We start from the raw sequence: 24,050 nt of genomic DNA, 5'->3' as shown, positions 1-24,050 counted from the left end.
AAGTGCTTCTAACTGTATTTAAAAAATGTTACTTTGCAGAAATACATTTCAAATGCATCTTTGCTTATAATCAAAGCCAAAACTCAAGGCATCTCCAAGATGCATGTCAGAATGCAAAAGTGTTGGATTTGCCAGCCTTCCACTCTTAAGATGCAGAAATGTCTGTCTCCCCCAAAACAATTCTGTACACATTGATCAGTGGTAAATTCCATAGCTTAGAATCAAAGAGAAATTTTCTGTTAAGAACTACTCAGAGAAGGCAACTCTGGGGGACTTAAGAGTCAACAGGGGGGACTAGGGAGTTGTTCAAATTCCTACTAACGTTACACAAAGCTTCAGCAGAATGCTTACAAAAGCTTGTGGCACACAGGTGCAGCACCACGCTGTTTTACAGTAGGTAAAAATGAACCACAAAGTGAGGGTAAGAGGTCCCCCTACTAGAATGCTGAAAGGTCACAAGCATGAAGCTTTTCTCCCTAGTGTATCAGAGCTGCTAAATCAATCTAGAAAGGACTTCAGAAGTTCCAACATGTTAGATTTGCACTTGATAATATAGCAAAAAAAATTAAATATACCTGCAGCAGCAGTTCTTGTAGTTGGGCTCGCTTCTGTTTTATCCTTTCAATCCGCCTTTGTTTTTCTATCTAAAAATATAAATGTAAATGCATTTACTTAGTTACCTTGTCTGTTCCACTGTACCAAACCAAACAGGTTTTAGAGCTACATCAGTGTGCTAGCACCGCGCCAAAAATCCATGCTATCTTTGTAAATGGTGGCAAAACTATGGCATGCTAAGTAAATTGCAAAAGTCTTTTCAGCCCTACCCATCTGCTGTTTATTTTTTTCTTTTTCAAAGAGACTAATCGCATAGTCCCAAGAGTTTCTCCGTAAAACAGGTCTGACAAACTGTAATTTCTTTCTTTGTCAACAACTTTAACTCCAGTAAAGAATCAATTATTACAAGGGACCATATATTTCCCCACCTATTCCTCCTCTTTTGTACTGTGCACTGAGTGTCGATCAGCACCAAACAAAACACTTGAGGGGGCGCTTTGGGTTTCAGGGCTTTTTTTCCCCTCCCACCCTCCACTCTTTTGGAATTGTGCATGTCCCTTCCACTGTTCTCCCAGCTGCAAGCTACTAGATGTAAATGTGCAGAGACTGAGCTCAGGATCATCACCTGCATCTTTCCAGTGACCTTCACTTTTTGTTTGGGCTGCTCATTTGAGACTTGATCAAGATTTCATCAATAAAGGTAACATTTTCTGCGTGAGCACAGAATCCATTTCTCGCAACAGTTCTGTTAATGCCAGTGTATGGGACAAAGCTATCTTCAACCTAAATACGCAGTGTTTCGGACAGCAGTAGTACTGGATGTCCACTGATGCTGCAGATACAACCAGTGGTATCTTAAATAGTGCTCTGGGGCAAAAGACTGAAGAATGGATGAAAAAAAGAGAATGAAGAATTGGACAGTAGTCATCATGTTTAAAGGGTGGTTTTCCTCATCATCTTACTGGTGCCAGCACTGTATCACTGCTCCCAAAAATCTTAAACTCTTAATTCACTTTTTCTAACTATTGAAACTAAATGATGCAGTCTTTTAAAACTTAGCTGGCGTGATCCCCCTCAATTTTATTTACAATGTTGCTTTGTGGTGGTTCCCAGCTGCCACTTTTAATGTTTACAGTTCTTCCTTCAGACCACCATAGATGACTTTCTTTGCTGGGACAAATACATAACTCTTAAACCAAAGAAACAGTACAGATACAATTTAGAGATGGTTTCTATATAATAAGCTTTTTTGTACTGGTAATCTTATTACAGATCTACACTGTAAAAAGGGTTGGCACTTTATACAGCTTTAAAAGCAAAATTAATTCTGATTTTCTCACCATGAAAATGCAGCTTTATTTTCTATTATGTCATAGGAAGCAACATTTTAAGAAAATATGCCTGGCTTCCATTTTGCACATATGTAATGAGAGCCTGAAACAGTGAATAGCACATTGTCATTGTAGATGACACAATGAGATTCAAGTTCTATACTAGCAATTCCTACAGTAACCTATACTGAAGATAATGCATTCATATTAACACATGTAAAATGTAGATTTATCCTTTTTTGTTTTTTTTTTAGAAAGAATCCTGAGGTATAATGATTGAGTATATGCATACTCCTAGGGTGGATGTACTTTCCAAGCTGCTGTAACAGACAAGGACAGTAAAAGCTTTTTTCTTACCACATCTAGAAAGACAACTGATATAAATGAACTTGCACAAAAAAAAAAAAAAAAAAATCTTTCTCTGCTGGAGAGGCACCTCACCCACCTTTTAAGATATTTAATGTCACAAGTATCACAAATGTAATACCTATTAAGATGGATTTACAGAAAGTCATTACAGCACTCTGCAGCAAATACAGTAACTTGTGCTTTTTATTTATAGAGCATTTGGCCTGAAGGACAAGCAACATTTTGTGCATATGAATTTCAGCATCCCAGCAAGAACGTGGTAACTCTTAGCCTGCTGGAAAAATAATGGAAATAACCAATAAGTAAAACTTCGGGTTTTTTTCCCCTGCCAGTTCATAGCTAGTATTTGATATCCTAGCAGGAATCATTTTTCAATTTAATTTCCTCTGAATGGCATTTCCAAGTACAGACATGAATAGAAAATTGGGTCTCCTTTTAAATGTACAGCATCTTATAAGCCTAACTGCACTATAAATACTTTTGACTTTCTTCTAGTTAATTCAGGCTACTACAGACTTTAATCTTACAACTAATCCCCGATTTGATTAATGTCCATTTTTGCAAGGTAAACAGGTTTTTTTTATACTTCATGTAATGTATACTAAATAAGCATACATAAACATATCCCTTCAGTTTATTCAAGCAGAAAAATTTGTATTGTCATAGTGTGCACAAATGAAAACCAATCAGGTTCAAATTGAGGAAAAAAACCCCTTTTCTAAAGTATACAGCTCCACCATCACAACCTGTGAACTAGAGAGAATTTCCCATCTACCTCACCTTACCTCTAGATTCTGACATTCCTGAGCTGAGTTTGTAGGAAGGCCGATCCATCTGATTTCCTTCTTCTCCTTTGAAATTATGTTCATTGCCATCAGGACATTAAGGGCATCATAAACTCTCCGTCTAATATTTTTCTGATCATAAGCCTGCTAAGAAAACAATGCAGCATTAATAGTAACAAAAGAATAAAAAAAGGAAAAAAAGACTGACACATCCTTCATAGATACACAGAAGATAAGAAGCCGACACGGCGGTTTGGGTCAGGGTGATAGTAAAACCTGATGCCTTCAGCTGTGCTACTGCTCAGATACCACAGGAGCGTGTTTGGTTACAAACAGAAGCTTCGGGGCCGCTTGAAGTTTTTGTGCAGCAAATTCCCATCACAAGTCTGTTACAGTTGAAAAGCCTGACAAGACCACAAGATCTACATACAAGAGTAGCCTTTTTTAAAGGTAATTCTTTTGGCAGACTTCTCTATTTTGTTTGTAATTTAAATGGGAGTTCAATTTTTCATTTTCATTCTCTATTTTTAAATTTCAGAGGGTGTCTTTATAGTTGGGAAGTAGTTAAGTAAGTGAGAAGTACAGAGTGTGGCAGGACAGTGCAGAAACAGAAGGGACAGAATTCCACGATTGACAATTTTGTAATGGTATAACAAATTTCAACACATATTTGCTTACCGAGTCTGTAGCTAGGTGGCTGTTAGAATTTGTGAATTCTGACACCAGCTCATCAGCGACTTCGTTGTATGAAGTTGTTCCTTTACGCTGAACTTTCTCACATACTTTCATTGAAAAATGCCTCAGACCCTTCCCATTTTTATCTCCTTTTTTGCTTCTCTTACTGGAAAAAGAAAAGTAATTATTTGAATACATTGAATGTTAATGAGCTACTTTGTTACACCGCAAAAGGTCTACCTTTACGCAACAGGAATCAGGATTCATGACATTATGTGCTATCTGAATGAAAAATAAGAACTGTTCTGCTTTTTCGAATCATTTTGTTTCTTAGAAGTTAGCTACTAAGTACAGTGGAGCCCTTTCCCCTTTTCTCAGCCATTTCAACACTGATAGTATTTGAACACATGCTGCTGTGCAGATGCTTAAAAAACTCAATTTGTAATTCCTCTCTAGGTAGTTTCACAAGAGAGCAACAGAAAAAAGGGAGAAAACCTCACAGGGTGTTGGTGTGCCCAAAAGCCACATTTACAGAACTTTCACGTTTGTGCTTAAAAGAGAAAGGCTCAGACATCCCTATTTACAATACAGCAGAAGATACCTTGATTCTCCTAACGACCAAGTTTAATATCTGTGCCATCATTGTTAAGATTGAGATACAAGAATCTCTTTTGTAGCGAGTAAGTACACATTCATTAGTTTTTATGGTGTCAAATTAATAACTGGCAACTATCAGGGTTATTTTCTACTCACTGTCTTCCTCCAGAAAAGGAAGAGCTTAAGTAATGGTAATGGAAAAAACAGGAGCGATTGGTTTTATGACACAAGCTAGATTTGGATACCTATTTCAACAGAAGCCTTTAAAAAGCTCACCTGTGTTGCTTTTTTTTTTAATTACAGTTTTACAAGTTGGTTTGATAATACGTTTCAGGGAGATCTACTATTTTACAGACAAAGGCCTAGTTCTGTCAACAGTAGCAAGCTAAGAAAAACATTAAAATACAAATTTTGATTTTCAAATTCAAAATTTTGAATGTATTTAAAGAAAACAGAAGGACAGAAGAAAAGAAGGAATGGAAAGAAACACACCAGAAGATTTTAAAACGCTCCATAACACTCCTAATCCATACACAGATATTCAATTTGAGTAACTCCCGAGAGGTAAACAAATAAAACCACCTTGAGTGCATTCAAAGAAGTTTCTGAGGCACAGGAAAAGATCAAATGTTTACAAGTATTTGTCACATTGAAAACTAGAACAATCCTACTTCTGAAATGTGTCTGTTTTTCACAACTCAGTGTATCATTTGTAACAGCAAATGTATTTATCAGGAAGCAATAAAGGAGAGTGTAAAGGGATAAAATATGTGGAGGAATGAAAACTGCTGAAAGCGGGAACTGGACACCCATCTCTCTAAAGGGCAGATCTGAAGTAGAAGAACAGGTATAACTGTATACATAAAATGTATGTTCATTAATACTTACCTTTCTGAAAAATCCGATTCTATGAATTCTCGAGTCCGCTTCCTGTCCCTGAGAAAAGATAATTCAGTCTTAAGATGAAAATAACACTATATTTAGACGGATTAAATCCATGTATTTGGGGCCTACCTGGGTACTCATGTTTGGTGTTACGTGTTTACTGAAAGGGGAAAACAGCACACTCAGAGCCTGACAAAACTTGAGAGAAGGTGGTTAGGATTTTGCAGGTTGTCTGAGCTCACTGCCAGACACATTCTATTCCCAATTTTACCCACGCTTTGCCCGTATGATTTTAAGGAAGTCACTTCATCTGGATCTATAGGAAGTGCTGATGTGACTAGATAACCAACTCCATCAAGAAGGAAGAAGCTGGGCTCCTTTGAAAATTCCTATTTAAAATTCCTCCATGTGGAAGAAAAATGCCTTTGAACAGTGCATGAGCTATATCCTGTATTTTCAGGACACTGTTGTGGTATCTCTAAACACAAACCAAGGTAAAAACCTGAACACGCTCACATTGGAGCTGCTGCATACAGAGCTAAGAGAGATACTCTGAAGCAGCTGATGTGAATTTTGCACAGGAGTATCAGTTACCTTCCCTGTCGGCTTCCTTACCGTTCTGTTTTATCAGCTACAGCGAGCTGACTGCAGAAGTTGCATTGCAAACTTGTCTTTTATTCCTGCGGCTGAATCAATGCACACTGCTTGAGAACTATCGGTAGATTACTTCACGTTGTTACCCTGCAGTTGCAAAACCAGGGCTCACAGCAGCTACTTACGCAGCCAAAAACCGGACAGTGTTATGAAGAGAGCTGAACAAAGATGATGGATTTGAAGATCCGTGCCCTGACGGCCTGCATAATTTGGTTATGTGATCCAGAACCCACCAGCAGAGATCTTCCGCGGCAGCAACAGTGGGACAGTTCTCTTTGACAATCCCTGTCCGTGGTCCTCAACCACTCACACTGAGTGACAGGGTCTGAGCGCAGCTGGGGTGGGGGCTGCGGCTCTCCTGGGACAACGGGGACCTGGAACGGCAGTGGAGAGCCGTCCCCTGGTCCGTAAGCCAAGCTGCTGGAGGTTGGATAGAGCCCTGAGAATGAAAGTGCTCATCTCATTGGATTTTGGAAGCAATGTGGAATCTGAAGAGGAGTAAACAATGCGTAAAGCAAGGAGTCTGGACTCGCAGGCCTCTGGAACTGCCTTCAGCCAGAGCTCGCCACTTCGGTTCGGCAATACCACAGACTTCCTCACCTCTGTTCTTCAGATGAAAATATGACCTACGGTATGGAATTCTGCAGGGATCAAAACTGATCGGCTGGTATGGAGAACATCTTGCTGCTTTTTATGGGTGAAACAATATTGGGCCCATTGGAAACAGTGTGTCTAGATTTTGACAGTATACAAACAAGGATGGCGCTTCTCCTTGGTGGTGCTGGTTGCACTGCTAGTAGGCGTCTCTGGGGATCTTCATCGCTGGGTTTGGATGAAGCTTAGGAAAGCTAACAGGAATTGATTTTCTAGTTTAGCAAGCTGTGAGGAGACATTATAGCTTTTCCCTTCTCTGAGTACTGAAAGAATTTCTGACTGACCTCCACATTTCATAAAATTTGCAGAAACAGATTAATCTTTGACAACTCCTTTTCCACATAAAATCAGAACTAGGTGGATCCAAAAGGTATTTTAGGAAATAAACACATGCAACAAAATCAAGTTTAAAAACTGCTCAGCTGGGCATGCAGTTTATAAGATTCTGTGGTGGGAATATGGTGACTGGGAAGTGCAAGCCTATGGTGGTCTTTGCTTACAGCACAGAATGTAGAAAGTCAAGGTACAAACATTATACTGGAGCATCTCCTTTATGAGGAAAGGCTGAGAGAGCTGCGCCTGTTTAGCCTGGAGAAGAGAAGACTGAGAGGCGATCTTACAAATACCTTCAGGGCCAGTGTCAAGAGGCTGGGGCCGGGCTCTTTTCATTGGTGCCCAGCAACAAGACAAGGGGCAACGGGCACAAACTGCCACACAGGAAGTGCCACCTGAATCTGAGGCAGAACTTCATTACCTTGAGGGTGACAGAGCACTGGAGCAGGCTGCCCAGAGAGGCTGTGGGGTCTCCTTCTCTGGAGACATTCAAAACCTGCCTGGACATGATGCTGTGCAACCTGCTGTAGGGGAACCTGCTCTAGCAGGGGGCTGGACTATATCATCTCCAAAGGTCCCTTCCAACCCTGACCATTCCATGATCCCTGCTAGTTCCTAGATGCTCCACTTTCCCATATCTATATCTGAAAAGGTACTATTGACATTCATCACTGATTAGAAAAATTAACCTAGATGCAGAAATAAATTACTTTTTAACTTTCAGAGGCAAAGCACTACATCTGTCTCGAGACAGATAAGCTCAGCAGTACTGATATTTTTTAAAAATACCATGAAATACCATAAAGGTCAGCTCTCCTTATAAGACAGAAAGATATTCATGTTACTGTGGAGTACCTCAGAACCCCATGAAAACTTGTTGCTGATGTAAAATTGTAATAAAAATACATTTGTTCTTAAATACTTCTTGTCTCTCCCCCTGTTGGTACCCCACTGATATGCTCAATAGCAAAGCTACTTGGATATTCCATGATTTATGAAAAAAATAAAGACTTGTTTTAACAGGACTCATGAACTTGTGACTCTCCATTTTCACAAAGAAACAGAAACTGCAATAAAATAAAATTTAAGCAGTGAAGTGACCAGTATTTGTACTTCCATGTTCACACACTCCAGACATGAAAAGTGCACAACAGGCTGAAGAGCATACTGCTTTTAGTTGTGCAAGAACTAGAAGCCATAAGCCAACACAGAGATACAACAGCATAAATAAAGGAAAAGATCAGAACAGATCATCAAACACCTCTAAAATAAAACAAGTATCTTACCCTGGGACCCAGCCAGAAGCTTCTGTTATGTGTGTCTGCGTGACCATTGTTGGAGCTGGGTTATACGGACTCCCAATCAGAACACTCCCTGAATTGGTCAGTCTTTGCGATGTGCTTATGATCTATGCAATTTAGAAATAAACCACACATCTCTCTTAGGAAAACAGAGGTTACCACAGCCCCAAATTCATACTAAGCACGGTGCTAAGAACCCCCCCCCAATAATTCTGTACCAGATGCAAGCTGCAGTCAGAAAAGAGAGACATCATCAGAAGATCCTCATACATGAATTATTACAATGCTGTTAAGGTTTTTACTAATTGTAATGTATTACCATATTATTCATATGGAAAAGAACCAGACAAATGGAAATAATTACTAGGCAGGGCAGACAGGATCTGTACCTATATATCTCTAATCGTTTCTTCAAGCGTACATCTAGGCAATTTCTTGATCACTGCGATCCATAAAGCCTCCTTTCCAATGGATCTGTCTCTTGTAATTGTCTGTCTTTGGTACCAAAGACAATATGAGCTGCAGGCAAAGTATTCCCTGGAGTTTCTAGCATTTACAAGATCTCAAGGAATTGCATTCTGGCAAGCTAACAATACAACACTGTACCTGTGGAATTAAATGTAAAGTCTGTACAGTACAGACAGAATTTACATTTATTCAGACCTGATGGAATTGTGTGTACAATGGTTGTTAGTGTAACACTAAGACACTTGGTCTCAACTTTCAAATCACATCTAAGTTCATTCGTTAAAGCAGGTCACCAGAAGAATTTAGATAGTATTTAAAAATGAAACAGTATTAATTAGATAATCTTTAAAATAAAACACATGTTAAATTATTTTTATACCACTATGGTAAAGTTCATATCAAAGCTGCTTGGACAATGATTTTTACTCATATACCTTACTTTTTTAAACTTAATTTCACTTTACTCCATTTCTTAGTGACATTTTGAGAACCAGCTGTACTGAACTTTGTAGTTTCCTTTATGACTTAGCTTATGCAACATGAAAGTATATGGCAGACACTTTGGTATCCATCAATGTTATTTGAACAAGTTGAAAAAAAATGGGTATCTGAAGAATTTCCCATTTCCTTAGCTCACTGAGCACTACTTCACCTCCCTCCTGACACCACATTATGATTACATATATGTATGTTTTGTCTTACAGAAATAAATTTATCTTACTTGGTTTTTTAAGTGGATAGCTTGACAGACACATGTGAAAACAGAAATTTAGGGAAACCAAAACTCAGGAACAAGTTAAACAACTACTGGTTGGTACTGGAGAACAAAAGATCCCCAGCTGGCTGCTTTACAGGCTGCATGCAGACACAGGAAAGGGACCAACTTTTATCACCTTCCTACTACCTCAGATTACAGTCAGAAACGTTTTGTGATAGAACGATCAATTTTTAAAAGCTTGCTTAAGTTCAGCACCGGTGTAACACCAGTATGTAAGTCAGAATCAGTAATGCAGCATTTCAATTAAACATCGATCCCACCCAGTAACTTTTTTTAACAATTTCTTGCAACACTATAAATAACGTCTATTCACAGTAAGCATATGGTTCTGCCAGCACACGGCAGACATGTGCCAGAGAGACAAGATTTTAACTCTTTTGCATAGGAGACGTGTTTCACCCTCTCCGACGTTCCACACTGCTCTACTGACGTCTTGTAAACCACAGACCAAACACGTCATAAAGAGTGGGTTACGCCCAATCTCCTCCTAACCTGCTTTTGACAACCGCTGTACTAAACCGAGGTGGCAAAATCCCTTTGTGTGCGTCCCGCCCTGCCACGGGCCAGCAGCAGGCAGCTCTCCCAGTTTGAGGGGCATTTCCAGGCAGTAGCTGCACAAGCACAACCCCCCACCACCTACAGCCTGTCTTTAAAGCTGAAAGTTCTTGGATACAATGCACAGATGTCAGGAGTGTACAAAGCACTGTTATCTCTGTGTCGGTTTCAAATGTACTGTTGCTTTCACCAAAAGTATGACAGTGTATTTTCAGAGGACTAATTCCATCTAAGCAGCAAACATTTTTCCAGTCTGCCTGAAGCAATCACATAAATTCACTGCATAGCATAAAACAGAAGAAGAAAGTATCATCCTACTTTAGCAAATAGAGCGCCTTGTTAAATGAACGTGTTAAATCCACGTAACATCAATAATACTTATGCCATTAAATTTACACCTATGAACTGAATCTAAAGAAGCCATAACAAACACCAGTACGCAAGAATCCAGCCCGCAACCTAACTGCACTGTCTGCACAGCTGCACCCCAAGGCATGCAGACCCATGGTCACCATTCAGCCAACAGCCCGCTCCAGTGGTCCCAGGGCTGTGTGCCGGCTGGAAGGGCCTGGAGCAGCCACGGGGGACAGGGGTTAGATAAAGCCAACACCCCCTCACAGCAGCAGGATCTTGCTAACGCAGGTGAGATGCCAAACGCTAACATTCCCACCGTCACCAACTTGGGAACACTCTCTTTTATACAGTCTGGCACACAACACAGCCATACACTGGATGTCTTAGGAGGCCTGTTTTAATGGCTGTTTAATAAGAAAATGTTTTCTGAATATAGACCTGTCCTTGCAAAGCAGCCAAATAAAATAATTAAAAATAATTAAATAATTTAAAAATGAAGACCCCCCAAAAAAGTGTCTCACACCACCCTGTAAGCTTTTGTAACTTCTACGTGCTGTAGAACCTAAACCATGACTAGAGTTCATTTAAACCAAAAGCAGGGCCTTGAGAAGTCACTTGTAAGAATAGGAACTGCATTACCTGACTGCTTACTGCTTTCCCCTGTTCTTGGCTATTATTTATTGCACTAAAAATACATCTTTTGTAGTAGAACTATTCCAGTGAAATGCTACAGGGCACATGCTCTAGCCACACCTGCATCAGCACCAGTGCACTGAGGAGGACCATTCCCCCGTGGGCAGCCCACAGCTAATACTTCAGACCAAGACCTCGACAGTGGGGAGTGCAGCTCGGGGGGCCTGGCTGCAACGCTTGTGCCTACCGGCCCAACTGGGATAAAAGCCACTGAAGAACGGTAGTAACTGCTGATGTGAAAAAGACCCAGCACAACTATTTATGAAACACATCACAAGGTTCTCAAACTCAGCCTAAGTGCTTGGCAAGTAGGCATCACATCACTAGAAACAGTTCACAGCTTTGCATTTAGTTTGGCCACCAGAAAACTGAGAATTTTTCTCAAAACCAGATCGAAATCCCTGGAACAGCAATATACGCTCACATACAGTTATCACTGACAGGAAGCATTTTTTTTTTAAAGAAGCATAGTTTCAACGACTTACTTCTCTAGCCACACATCTGAGACATTTACTGTTCGGCAATGCTGGAGATGTACTGGTGAGAACGACTCAAATTATTCAAAGAGTATCGATAACATCCTTAATGAATTTTCTTTCTTAATACACTTTTTGAGTAATAGTTAAAATATCAGCTGGTAAAGCTGTTTCCATTCAAAGCCAGGAAGATGGGTATCCCCTAAGGTCACATACAAGATGGTCGTTAAGAGTGGCAGTTCTGGCACGCCAAGCCTGCTGTACACACACCATCCCCTTTCCATCCAGGTGGGGCATTTCAGCAGCCTTCACAGCTGAGGCAGGAAGCAGCAAGTTCCTAGTACTGTTCACATCTTTGTTTTTCACTTTTCTGTATTACAGCAACAGGAAGTCACCCAGCCAGTTACACAAGTTAGCATTGCTGGAGTTGCAAAACTTACCATTTGGGGTCCAACATTCACATTGATTGGTCCTAAGGTTTTTGGCAAAATCTTGGTTGGGGAGTTGGTGCTGGAAACTGGTAATGTGATTATTGAAATATTACCTAAAATGAGAGATAAAAAGACATTTATAAAGTTTTAGATTACTTCTTTACTAACCTATGAACAACATTTCAGTAAATTTTCACATAATTTTAACATTTTGGAATCAGGTTAGCTTTTTTGCCTCATATACTACAAACACACCCTCACATAACAGCCTCCAAACCTTTTAGCAGATGTCACAAGGACACCTCACAAAACTACCCCTTCACCACCTTACCTTTAAAATTATGTGCTAGTATTTTATGTCCAGAAACAGTTTCTTCTTGCGTAAGACAAAGAGCACACAGCCTGCGTTACCTCAGCATTAAAAGTTAGTGAGTATACTTCTAGAAAGAAGGCAGCATACAAATCCTATTTATCATCATAAGCACACATACAAAATACGTATCCATATATCTTCATAGCCATTCCTCATCTGAATATATTCTACAAAGTATATTCATCTGCAGTATTCTATACACATCAGTGAAGTAAGCCTATCACAGGCCATCACTGTGCAGATGGAGTAAATAACACCTTTACAACTTACCTGAAGTAACAGTGCAGGCAGCTGGACGTCAAGATAAAGCCAACCATGCCATCTCTAACCCGGTGTGTTCTTATCCCAAGATATTTATCATCTTTGTGATCCTGGACTGCCTACAGGTCTAACTCATCCGGGCTTCACACAGAGGAACACAGCTCTGTGCTGAGAGCCTTGCACATACTGCTGTTCCTCCTTTATTCTAAATCGTATCTTGTAATCTCAATTATTCAGACTTAATGTCTTAATCAAAACTGTCATGCAGCACTAGCATTAGCCCATGAGTGTTCGAACTGTTGTGCACAAGCCACTCAAAGCAGTGATCACATTTATCTATGGACACTGGCAGCAGCAGCTCTTGTCTCTATGACAGTCTCAAGGCAAGAGAGCTGGCACTTGGTCAAACACCTCCCCCCATTCTCATGCACAGCCTTACTCAACATGGGCAATGACAGCGGTGGGTCTGGAGGCAGAATGAAATACAAGGAAGAGCTGCCACTGCCTTGTGAGCAAGAGTCAGCTTGGGTCTAGCTGGGGTCACGAGCTGTAAGGACAAAGATCGGCTCCTGAAAAGCTACTTAACGCTCTCTGGCACTAGCAGACAAACTGAAGGCATCTGAGGTGACAGGTTCCTTCAGAACAGTGCAGACACCAGCACTCACCGCTACCCTGCCCTGCCCTCCTTCCATGGGAGCTGGCTAACATTCAGCTCAGCCCACACGGTCCCAGGGTGACTCAGTGGCGTTGCGGATACCTCTGTTCCCTGGTCTTTTCTCATATAACCTGTTCTCCTCCACTGCCCACTCTTCTTGCTTGGTCCTGAACCATGTTTCTGGTTTGGGGTTTTTTTCTTAATTTTAGTATACCTCTGATCTGCCATGAGGCAACTGGAAAATTATAAACTCAACAGTGTAACTTCTCTGTATTATGAAGCAGAGGCAACACGTTCGAGATAAAAAGGATCTTCTGTACCTACAGCACAGAAGTAGAAAAAGATGTAGACATGCACAAAGTCTCACCTTTATAAAAAAATGAACAGAGATATGAGAAATATTTACAATTTGAGACAAGGATGTTCTAATGTTCTGTGTAAATTCCTTTGGCATCAGGAGCAACTTACTATTAATTTTACAAAAGGCAAATCTGTACGTGAGAACATCTTCAAAAGTATCTTGCTTCTCTATTCAGTAGAGTAATTCACTAATGACTAGTCATCAGTCACCTAACTAATCTAGAAAAACCACCCAACAAACCACTTATAAACCCCACACACTCACAGGCCCATCCCCACAGTAAATCCTTACTGTTACAAAACACTTTCTGTGAGGTAAGAGCCAGAGTGCACAAGACAACAGTAATTCATGGTTTACGTACACTGTGTTCCCATTCTGAGCTCAAAATAGTTCTCTGAACGGGCCAGTTACTTGTCAATTTTACTTCTGCTACAGGATTTTGCCCAGGATTTGCTAAGCTGTGCTAGCATATTCCATGAAAACCTAGCCTGCCCTCTCACTGCAGGCTGTGGTCATCAGTGACATGCCTGTCACTTCCCAGTACTGCCGCAGAAATTTTCCTCTTTGCTGCTGCAGCTGAAACTTTTGACCCCTTTTTCTCCAAGACCAGCTCTCATGCTATTTCTCCTTGTCCTTTTTCTTACCAGCAAAAAGAGATAAATTACTTCTCTGGCGTCGACAATGTACAGTCCCATGGCAAAGTGCAGTAGAAGTCTGAAATGCCAGCATTTGGTTTACAGTTCTCTTTCCGTAGGGCTACACCACAGAGCGTCTCCAGCAACACTTCCTGGCCTGCAAGAGGCACTGTAACATCATGTTCCACAATGTAAGACTGACGCGTGTCAGACTTACTGTGCCCTTACAAGCAGCACTGCTGGTGTACAGTCAAATGTACGCGTCCCACAGCAACTGCTGTGCACACTGTAATCGATGTGCACTGGCAACAGTTTTTAACATATGCATGTGTGTACCTCCCCCTGCACACGCATGCAGACTCTTGAAAACTGTAGCTTAAAAATACACTACCCATGGCCAAAGCCACACACAACCACCAGATTTACTTTAGCATTCCTGGAAAAAACACTAAGTAAGAGCTACTGCTGCACCATGTCTTCATTTACAAGACTACCTAGATAAATGTATACAGTCACCATTAGGACAACTTCAGTAAATACAAGAATTGTTCAGATTACTTGACTCGGTTGTAAAAAAAAAGTCACCTACATATGACATATATTTAAGTCTTTTTGGCTAGAGTTACTGTCAGTAAGGAAGATCCTCGTGTTCTAATCCCTACACAAATCCCCCATTTGGCAGCAGCAGTGTCAAAATGATCTTAAGAGCTAATCAAGTTTTCCAAGAGATGTTTCTCTGCCCTTGTCCTTTCTCTTGAATTTCTTTATGGGTAATAAATGTGTAAATGCATAGACTCTTAAACACAGATAGGATAGAAAGGGACCAGTTTCTTTTTATGAGTGAGGTCTCTCTCATCCACCACAGACAGAAGGAAAAAGCAACTACATTTTTCACAGTAAGAGGTCATTCTGTGTGTTTAACAACAGCTGAAAAAATGGTAAACAAAGTTTTTTTCACTTCTGAATAGAACACTCCCTTCCTCCTCTTCTTTTTTTTTTTTTTTATTTCAAAAATAGTGTCATAGTCCAGACACTCATGTGACCTCAACTGCTCCAAATATTTAATGGTGAAAACACCACCTTCCCATCTCTCTTCACAGCAAACACGATAGTTGGTTCAATTAACTGCTCCAAAAAACTAATGCATTTGCAAGTAAGTTCACATCAGCACCCAACCTGAAGAGACAGATTTTGCAGTCAGTACCGCCAGCATCACTACTCTTCTCTAAACAAAAAGAAATCCCAATTCCAAGAGCATCCTGCCCTGCCCGCAGCCCTCACAAGGCAGCAGGCCAGGGTTTTGGCATACAGCTGCCACTGGAAGACCTGGAGCTGGCCAGGACCTGTCCCAGCACAGTAAAAACATCACTATGAAATGGAAATTGCCCACCCAAGTACAACCAGCTCAGAAAGCAGGCACCTGCTTGCTAAGATGACTACCTGTATCTTACACCAAATTTTTGAGATTAGTGCACCTTTGTTTGCTGAAGAACTGGTGATTTCTAAAGTTTTGAAGGCAAGGTACTATTACAAAACAGCAAGCATCAACAGGAACAATCTCTTCAAGTCTTATTTATAGAACAGCATAGAAAAAGTAGGAGGAAGTACATGTCACAGTATGTAGATCATTTAAAAATACTCATCAGACAAAAAAATATTGAACGATTTTTGTATTCAACTTGAAGCAGAAATATAACCAAACTAATCGTATACACTTTATCACATAGCAATTATAAAGATTTTAAACATGATCAAAATCCAAATAAATGCCAAGTCTTAATAATGTCCACCATTTGGGGACAAAAAAGATTACACTGATTTATGTTCCACTGAAAACAGCAGTGCATACAGCGGTAAGCTGAACACAGTAAGACCCATCAGCCTCCTAGTCACGGTAACCCTACTGCATGGATCAAAAAGGTCAGCAACGATGGATCAAACTAGAATGATTTGTATAATAATACTAAATTCTTACATACTGTTTCTCAGCAGTACTTTCAAAGCACAAAGGAGGTCAGCGTCATTATTCCCATTTTACCTATGGAAAATTGAGCACATGGGAAAGAAATCCACTTAAAACTCTCATAGAGAGGCTTTAACTGCAATATAACACCACTACAAACCGGGCATGCTTGTCACCGATGCAAATTCAAAGTAAAAATCTGCCAATGGGCATAGACGTTTCTCTTAGAACAAAAGCACTTCTACATAAACTATTTTTCCATCCTTCAGTCACCACTACTCTTGTTTCTCATGGAAAAAAACCAGTGTTGCTGTTCTTTTATATTTAGAAAAACATGATCATTACATAACTATTACTCTTCCCAGTGTTTGCAAAATAGTTTTACTTGCACACATAAACAAAAATTCAGTTTAAATGATCTTCAGCTTCAAGCAGTCACAGAACAGTTACTCATGTTTATGTACATGTATGCTCACAGGCACACACTAACTAACCATCTCACAAGACTAACTTTAAACCGTTATGTGGCATCCTAAATAGCTTAACTTCACACAAACGTGGAACTCCTATACAAATACGAAGCTAAAAAGGTTTTAGCGATTTTTTCCCTGTATAACTAAATCTGTTAAGTCTGCAGCTTAGTTGCAAAGATAATCAGAAACAACATCGTCCAGAGAATCCACAGAATCTACCACAGCCAGTTTGAAGGAAACCATAGCTGATGGGGAGCACAGACCAATGCACTAGGGTCACACACAATGCATGTATCAACAACAACAACAACAAATCATCTTTGGATTTTTAGGCAAAACACCAGGGCAATGTTGGTGATTTGGATTTCATATTCAGAGCTCTGAAACGGCACAAAAACCCAGTTCAGATTTGTGAAATACTGGAAGTCCATTAGGATATTTTGCAATAACATGTGTGAAGTTTCTTTAGGGTCCTCTATTACACTAAAACATAAATTGATCTTCAGGATCAGGACACAGTATTACAAAAGCATATAGAAAAACTGAATTATTAACACGCTATTAGTATAAGCATGTTTTCTTGGTACACTTCATTTAATTGCACAAACTTACTATATTATAAACCTAACTTTTAAAACTTCCATAGCCTGTAGAAGCACATACATATCTAGAAATACATGAAATCAAAGAGATCTGTGGGAAAAAAGAAAACCAAAATGGGGCAGACTATGTTTCAGTGTACGTCAGGCTTACACTGACCAATATATTTTCAGACTTCTGTCCATTTGGGACAACTTTAGAGCAGTTACGTGAATCTCAAAGTACCAAGCGCAGGCCCACTGATAAGCCATTCTGTTGTCTTGGTCATTTTAGCAGATCTCTTCAAGCACACAATGAACTCCCAATGCTCTTCAGGCACACCACCCCCTGGTCAGATATTCAGCACACTGCCACTAGCATTTGTTTATGCAAACCTCATCCCAAGTGCTGACTCCTGCCTGCAAGCGAGCACAGCCATGGCCATGGCTATGCGGTGAACTTGCCTTCTTTTCCTTTGGCAAGGGGGAACAACGGGTGGGTTTTGGCTGAATCTGTTCCCGAGTCCATTGAACTGCTCAGACACCTACGCAGCGACACTAGCACAAAGAAAAGGAAAATGTTTAAAAGCAGCTGTGAGGTGACCACATCTGACTCAACTGGCATTGTTGCCAGAGATGTCTGTTAAAGCAAGCAAAAGATTATATCACAAGGAAAGGCAGAAAATGGTAAATACGTTAATTAGAAGAAAAAAGAAAGAAAAAATAGAGACAGACGCCTGCCTTACTGCTTCCATTACAGTAACGTAGGCATATGGCAGTCCTGTGCATTGAAAAGTTTCTGAAACGTCAGCCATATAAAGACTTAGTAATAAGTTAGGTGCTGCATAAAAAAAATATGTATTGGAACAAAGTTCATTGTGAAGTTGTATTAAAAGTTAAGATTCCCACCCAAAGCAATCTGGATTGCAATTTGGTCTGAGTAAGGGATCCTCCCTCACAGAGCCTGTCGCAAGACTGGTGGTCTAGAGCTGGACTCCCACTTCCCTCCACAGCAATAGAGAGACCACCACGAAAATTCATAGTTTTAAGAATATAGTAACAAAAAAGTTTTAACCGAGGACAGTAAAATTCACCAAAACTACTGTGTTAGTCCACATTACACATCTTAAGATGAGAATCAAGTATGTCACCCATAGTCAATCAACTGGTAACTGTTGCTTCCTTCTTCGACACCTGATTAACTAGTAACTGTCAACTCACTGTTAATAGACAAAGGTGGATCAGTACCCAGTGTCTTCACTGAGATACAGACACACTATCTTGTTTAGGAGGCAAACAGAATGGTTAACCTGTGAAATATATTAATTTTTTATGTGCAAGAATATTCCCCACGAAAGAGAACAAAATATAGTTTCAGTAACTTTTGTAATTTTTTTTTTTTTTTACAGGCACTTACAAATTCTGAGTTCTTTGAATTTTCAGGTCATTATCTACTGAAAATTAAGCTTGTGCTGCCAGGTGACTTCTCTCTGTATTTAATTGACCTGATTTACTTTTGGGAATATCTCTTACTTGCAGATCATGTATGCAAAGTACTTTTAAAATAAGCTAGAAGCATGCCTAAACAAGACTTTGGAAACTGTATAACTGAAAATGCAACCTATCAAATGCAAGTTAGTCCTTCCTAGACTTTCTTCCTTTTATATCAAATGTATCACCTCTTAATTCCTATCAGCAGCTGTGAGTTTTGAACAAAACTACCTTGTTGCAGGAGGCATTTTTTTTTCAGAAATAAATTGTCATTGGGAGTTTTGCGGCTCAGAGTCTGGTAAGAACTTTTTTTTCCCCAAAACCAAGCCTCCCTGGTAATTTCTACCGATTTTGCCGTTGGTTTTATTTTAACTGTAGTAACTCTAACCAATGCTCAACTTCTGAAGTTTATGAAAAACATGAACTCATATCCAACACCACCCCTTCCCAACCTAAACCACTCTTGGCAAAACATGTACTTAACAAGCGAAGTTCCAAGAATCCGCAGACAGAATCACAGAATGGTTGGGAGGGACCTCCAGATGCCATCTTGTCCAAACCTCTGCTCAAGCAGGGTCAGCCAGAGCAGCCTGCCCAGGACCATGTCCAGACAGCTTCTGAGGATCTCCATGGCTGGAGACTTGACCCGCTCTCTGGGCAACCTGTGCCAGTGGCCTGTCACCCTCACAATAAAAAAAGCGTTTCCTGAAGTTCAGAGAAAACCTCCTGTGTTTCCATTTGTGCCCATGTCTGGTCCTGTCACTAGGCACCACTGAACAGACCCTGGCTCCAGCCTCTATGTACCCTCCCTTCAGGTATTTACGTACACTGCCAAGTTCCTCCCTGAGCCTTCTCTTCTCCAGCATACAGTCCCAGCTCTCTCAGCCTTTCCTCATATGAGGGATGTTCCAGTCCCTTCATGATATTAATGGCCCTTGGCTGGACTCTAGTATGTCTGCATCTCCCTTTCGCTGGGGAGCCCCATAACTGGACCCAGTACTCCAGGAGTGACCTCACCAGGGCTCATGGAAGGGAAGGGTCATCTCCCTTGACCTGCTATCAACACTCACAGAATGGTCAGGGTTGGAAGGAACCTCTAGAGATCATCCAAGTCCAACCTCCTGCTACAGTAGGCTGCACAGCATCACATCCACGTAGGTTTTGACTGTCTCCAGAGGAGACGCCACAACCTCTCTGGGCAGCCTGTCCCAGTGCTCCATCACCCTCGAAGAAGTTATTCCTCATATTCAGAAGGAACTTCCTGTGTGGCAGTTTGTGCCTGTTGCCCCTTGTTTTATCACTGGCCACTACTGAAAAGAGCCTGGCCCCATCCTCTTGACATTTAGTCTTTCAGATATTTATACGTATTGATATATATGTATATATCATTATGTGTAGATACATACGCTCTCAGTCTTCCCCAGGCTATACATTCCCAGCTCTCTCAGCCTCTCCTCACACGGGAGATGCTCCAGTCCCCTCACCATCTTCGTAGCCCTCTGCCAGACCCTCTCCAGTAGCTCCCTGTCTCCCCTGACCTGGGCAGCCCAGCACTGGGCACAGCACTCCAGATGTGCCTCACCAGGGCAGAGCAGAGGGGGGATCACCTCCCTCCACCTGCTGGCCACGGCCCTCCCAGCGCACCCCAGGGTCCTACTGGCCACCTTGGCCACACGGGCACGCTGCTGGCCCATGGGCACCTTGCTGCCCACCAGCACTCCCAGGTCCTTCCCCGCAGAGCTGCCCCCCAGCAGGTCAGCCCCAGTGCTGGTGCGTGGGGCTGCTCCTCCCCAGGGGCAGGACCCTACACTTGCCTTTGCTGAACTTCGCCAGGTTCCTCTCCGCCCAACCCTCTGGCCTGCCCAGGTCTGGCTGAATGGCAGCGCAGCCTCCCGGTGCACCAGCCACTCCTCCCAGTTCCGCACCACCCCCAGACTGGCTGAGGGTGCCCCTGCCCCTCCACCCAGGCCGCTGATGGATGAGCTGCACAGGGCTGGACCCAGCACTGACCCTGGGGAACACCGTGAGCTACAGGCCTCCAGCTGGCCCCTGCGCCGCTGGTCACAGCCCTCTGAGCTCCGCCATCCCGCCCGTTCTCAGCCCACCTCGCTGCCCGCTCGCCTGACCCACACCGCCTGCGCTCACCTGGGAGGGGTGTTACGGGAGACAGCGGCAAAAGCCTGGCTGAGAGGTCAGGGTAGGCACCATCCACTGCCCTCCCCTCATCTACCCAGCCAGTCATTCCATCCTAGAAGGCCACTGGACTGGGCAGGCGTGGTTTCCCCTTGGTGAATCCATGTTGACTACTCCCGATAACCTTCTTTTCTTCTACATGCTTCAAGATGACCTCCAGAATGAGCTGTTCCATCACCTTCCCAGGGATGGAAGTGAGACTGACTGGCCTCTAGTTTTCTGGGTCTTCTTTCCTGCCCTTTGTGAACACTAGAGTGACACTGGCTTTCCTCCAGTCCCCAGGCACCTCTCCTGTCCTCCATGACCTTCCAAAGATGATGGAGAGTGGCCTAGCGATAACGCCTACCAGCTCTCTCAGCACTCAAGGGTGCATCCCATCGCGGCCCACTCCTCCCCACGCAGCCAGGACACAGTTAGCCTTGCCCCCTGGCCAGGGCTCGTTGCTGGCTCACCATCGGTTTGCTCCCCACCAGCACCCCGGTCCCTTCCCACACAACTGCCGTCCAGCCGGTCGGCCCCAGCCTGCGCTGGTGCAGGGGCCGTTCCCTGCCGCGATGAATGTCTCTCTCCAGCCTGTCGAGGTTCCACGGAGGGCAGCGCACGCCTCTGCTGCGCCACACACCCGGCACCTCAGGAGCGCGCTTCCCCGTAACAACGCCCAGTGCAGGCCGCGGCTCGGCTTCTGCGCGCCCCTCCCGGCCTCAGGCGGCGGGGACCCCCGCGGCAGCGCCTCTTCAGAGCGAGGACACCGCCGCCCGCCGCGAGGGGCCACCGCGTCGCGTTTACAGCCGGCAAGCCAGTGAGCGGGCACGGGCAGCGCGGGGGCCGGCCGGGCCGCCTCTGCCGCCGCGCGGGCGATGGCGGCCCGACCAGGCGGGAGCAATGGCGCGCCCAGCCCGCCCCGCGGAGCCCCCGGGCCGCCCGAGGCCGCCCCTCTCCCTCGCGCGGGCGCGGCCATTCCCGCGGCGTTCCCCAATTCCGCCGGGAGGGGTTGGAAATGCACTTCCCCAGGCGGCGTCTCGGGCCCGGAACGCCCCTGTCCCGAGGGGGCAAGGCGAAGCCCAGCGCCCGCAGCAGCCAGCGCGGCCCCTGCTCGGGCCGGGGGGGCGCGGTGCTGGGCCGCGGTGCTGGGCCGCCGGGGCAGCAGCTGCAGCGGGGGGCTGCCCCCCGCCCCGCCGTGCCCCCCGCCCCGGGCGGCCGGCAGGGTGGGCAGCCCCGCCTCTGCCCCAGCCCAGCACACTTCACCTTCTTCGGCGCGACCGCACAGGTAGAGCAGGTTTTTTAAATCTGCAGTTGCTTTCACATTTGGAGTTCTGGTGTTTCGTTCAAAGGCATGTCCAGGACAGGCTGTCCCTTTACCTGTCCCTGCAGAACGTAACTAATTAACTCATTTCAGGTGTGTGGAATTAAGAGCGCTCACCTGATGGTACCACATCTCAACTGGATTTACAGCAGCTTCTTTGACTGCTAAAATGATTTTGCAAGAAATATCTGAGGCAAACCTTGACGTTGTTACAGGGCTTCATACCTGCAGCTCCAACACTCAGCAGATCAGGTAGCCCTGGGACTACTCTTTAAACCAGGATGGAGCCCTCAAAGCCATGGGCATCCATGTGCACGCACAGAGGGCAGGTGAGGTGGCTTTATGGGACAAGTGACCAAGTGGTAACACAGATATGCCCTCTGCTTGGAATCAGTGGGAAAAGATTTGCTTTTCTATTTTTATATTATGTACCAACAGGATTACAAAACTGCGTTTAACTTACTGACTAGGAATGTCTCCCAAACAGATTAAATTTTAAATTCTTCTGGTTACACATGCAACTTTTCAACATAAACTCTACAGTATGTCTGAATTAATTCACTCACAGCTTGAAACAATGATCCCAAACCCACAAATGAACTGTCACTATCCAGCTCATTCATAAACCTAATTATACCTGTTTAAGAACTAACTTGAACTATTATACTTAATAATTTTTAATAGAATGGGCCAACTCCACAAAGACATCTAGGATTTTGCCTAAATAACGGAGTATCTTAGTTGTTGTCAATTAACTGTATTAGGCACCAAAGTTCTGCCTACACCCCGGAGCATGTCAATCTTGTTAGCATGAAGCATACCAGCAGTTTCTCCCAACAGGCACAATCCATGATAAAACACTAGATAAAACACTAGAAGAACACCTAACACGAATGCACAGATCTCTCCCCAAGGCTAAGAAGAGCAACAATCATCTCTGTGCTCCAGAACACGAGACGAAGCACGCCTTCTGCACTCAGTAACCCAAGTGCGTTCGTTCACTAAAGAGTGAGAACCAGGGCCATTTTTTTTCTGTCTGGGAGAACTAAAAGGCAGGTCTCCTACAGGAATAGTTTTAAATCACTAGTCTGCCAGGTACTTTCAGATATGGAAAGCACAGTCAACCCAGTTTGCCACAGCTGAACAATTTTGCCTGTAACAAGAAGAATCTACTATGTCAAAGACTGAGTGAAAATGACTTTTTCTGAAAGGAGACATCCAGACTGTGCTGTGTGAACTACTTAAAATACTTTACCCCATGACTGTCCTTGCAACAAGTGGTCCCTGGCATTAGGGGAGTACCCTGGCCATCAGTCAAAAGCCATCCGCATGTGGCATTGCCTCTCAGATCCAATGAATATTCGTTTCAAGCAGAGCGAAAAAGCTCCAATTGGAGATCCTTGAGCCAAAAGAGCCTGTTGCCTATGAGTTAAAGGCAACAAATGTAGGAAAGTAAACTGTTGAACAGGAATTGCTGACTAACCAAAGTGAACAACCTTCTGAGTTAATGCTCTGCTGAACACTGTGGTATTTCTTCTAGGCACACCCAGAAAGAAATATTTAGTTCCCTTCAGAATTAAGCAGTAAGTCTTTTTATGAGGGTTAAAAATTTGGATGTATGTGCTTTGATTCTGCAGTCATCACATCTAAAACATCCAATTCCTTAGTAAATCTGTATTGCATTTAGATATGCTGGGTACCAGAAATGCTTCTTTTCCCCAGACATCTATACAAGGAAAAAAAAAAAATTCCTGAAAGTACTCCAAAGAGCCTGAATCAAAAAAAGCTACAGCAAGAAGACCAAAAGACCACAGTATTCACTAATAGGCACAGGAAACAAGCAAGTAGTAAGAAAACTGAATCCCCAAAT

The 24,050-nt window shown here is 42.9% G+C and overlaps 1 protein-coding gene across 4 annotated transcripts in view; it reads right to left on the bottom strand.

Annotated features, from left to right (window-relative positions):
• The window catches only part of TFDP2 (transcription factor Dp-2), a 63,110-nt gene that overhangs the window by 17,458 nt on the left and 21,602 nt on the right, over positions 1-24,050 (bottom strand). For 3 of the 4 annotated variants that reach the window (XM_056358312.1, XM_056358311.1, XM_056358314.1), the window contains 6 exons: positions 11,904-12,007; positions 8,125-8,246; positions 5,201-5,248; positions 3,719-3,881; positions 3,041-3,187; positions 576-644 (listed from right to left, as the gene is read on the bottom strand). In XM_056358312.1, the coding sequence (XP_056214287.1) occupies positions 576-644; positions 3,041-3,187; positions 3,719-3,881; positions 5,201-5,248; positions 8,125-8,246; positions 11,904-12,007 (653 nt within the window). The remainder of the gene's footprint in view (positions 1-575; positions 645-3,040; positions 3,188-3,718; positions 3,882-5,200; positions 5,249-8,124; positions 8,247-11,903; positions 12,008-24,050) is intronic. The other variant, XM_056358313.1, reaches the window with a different exon arrangement.

Source organism: Falco biarmicus, chromosome 13, assembly GCF_023638135.1.
Source record: "Falco biarmicus isolate bFalBia1 chromosome 13, bFalBia1.pri, whole genome shotgun sequence".
Lineage (NCBI taxonomy): Eukaryota > Metazoa > Chordata > Aves > Falconiformes > Falconidae > Falco > Falco biarmicus.
This window is presented reverse-complemented; position numbering and strand designations above follow the sequence as displayed.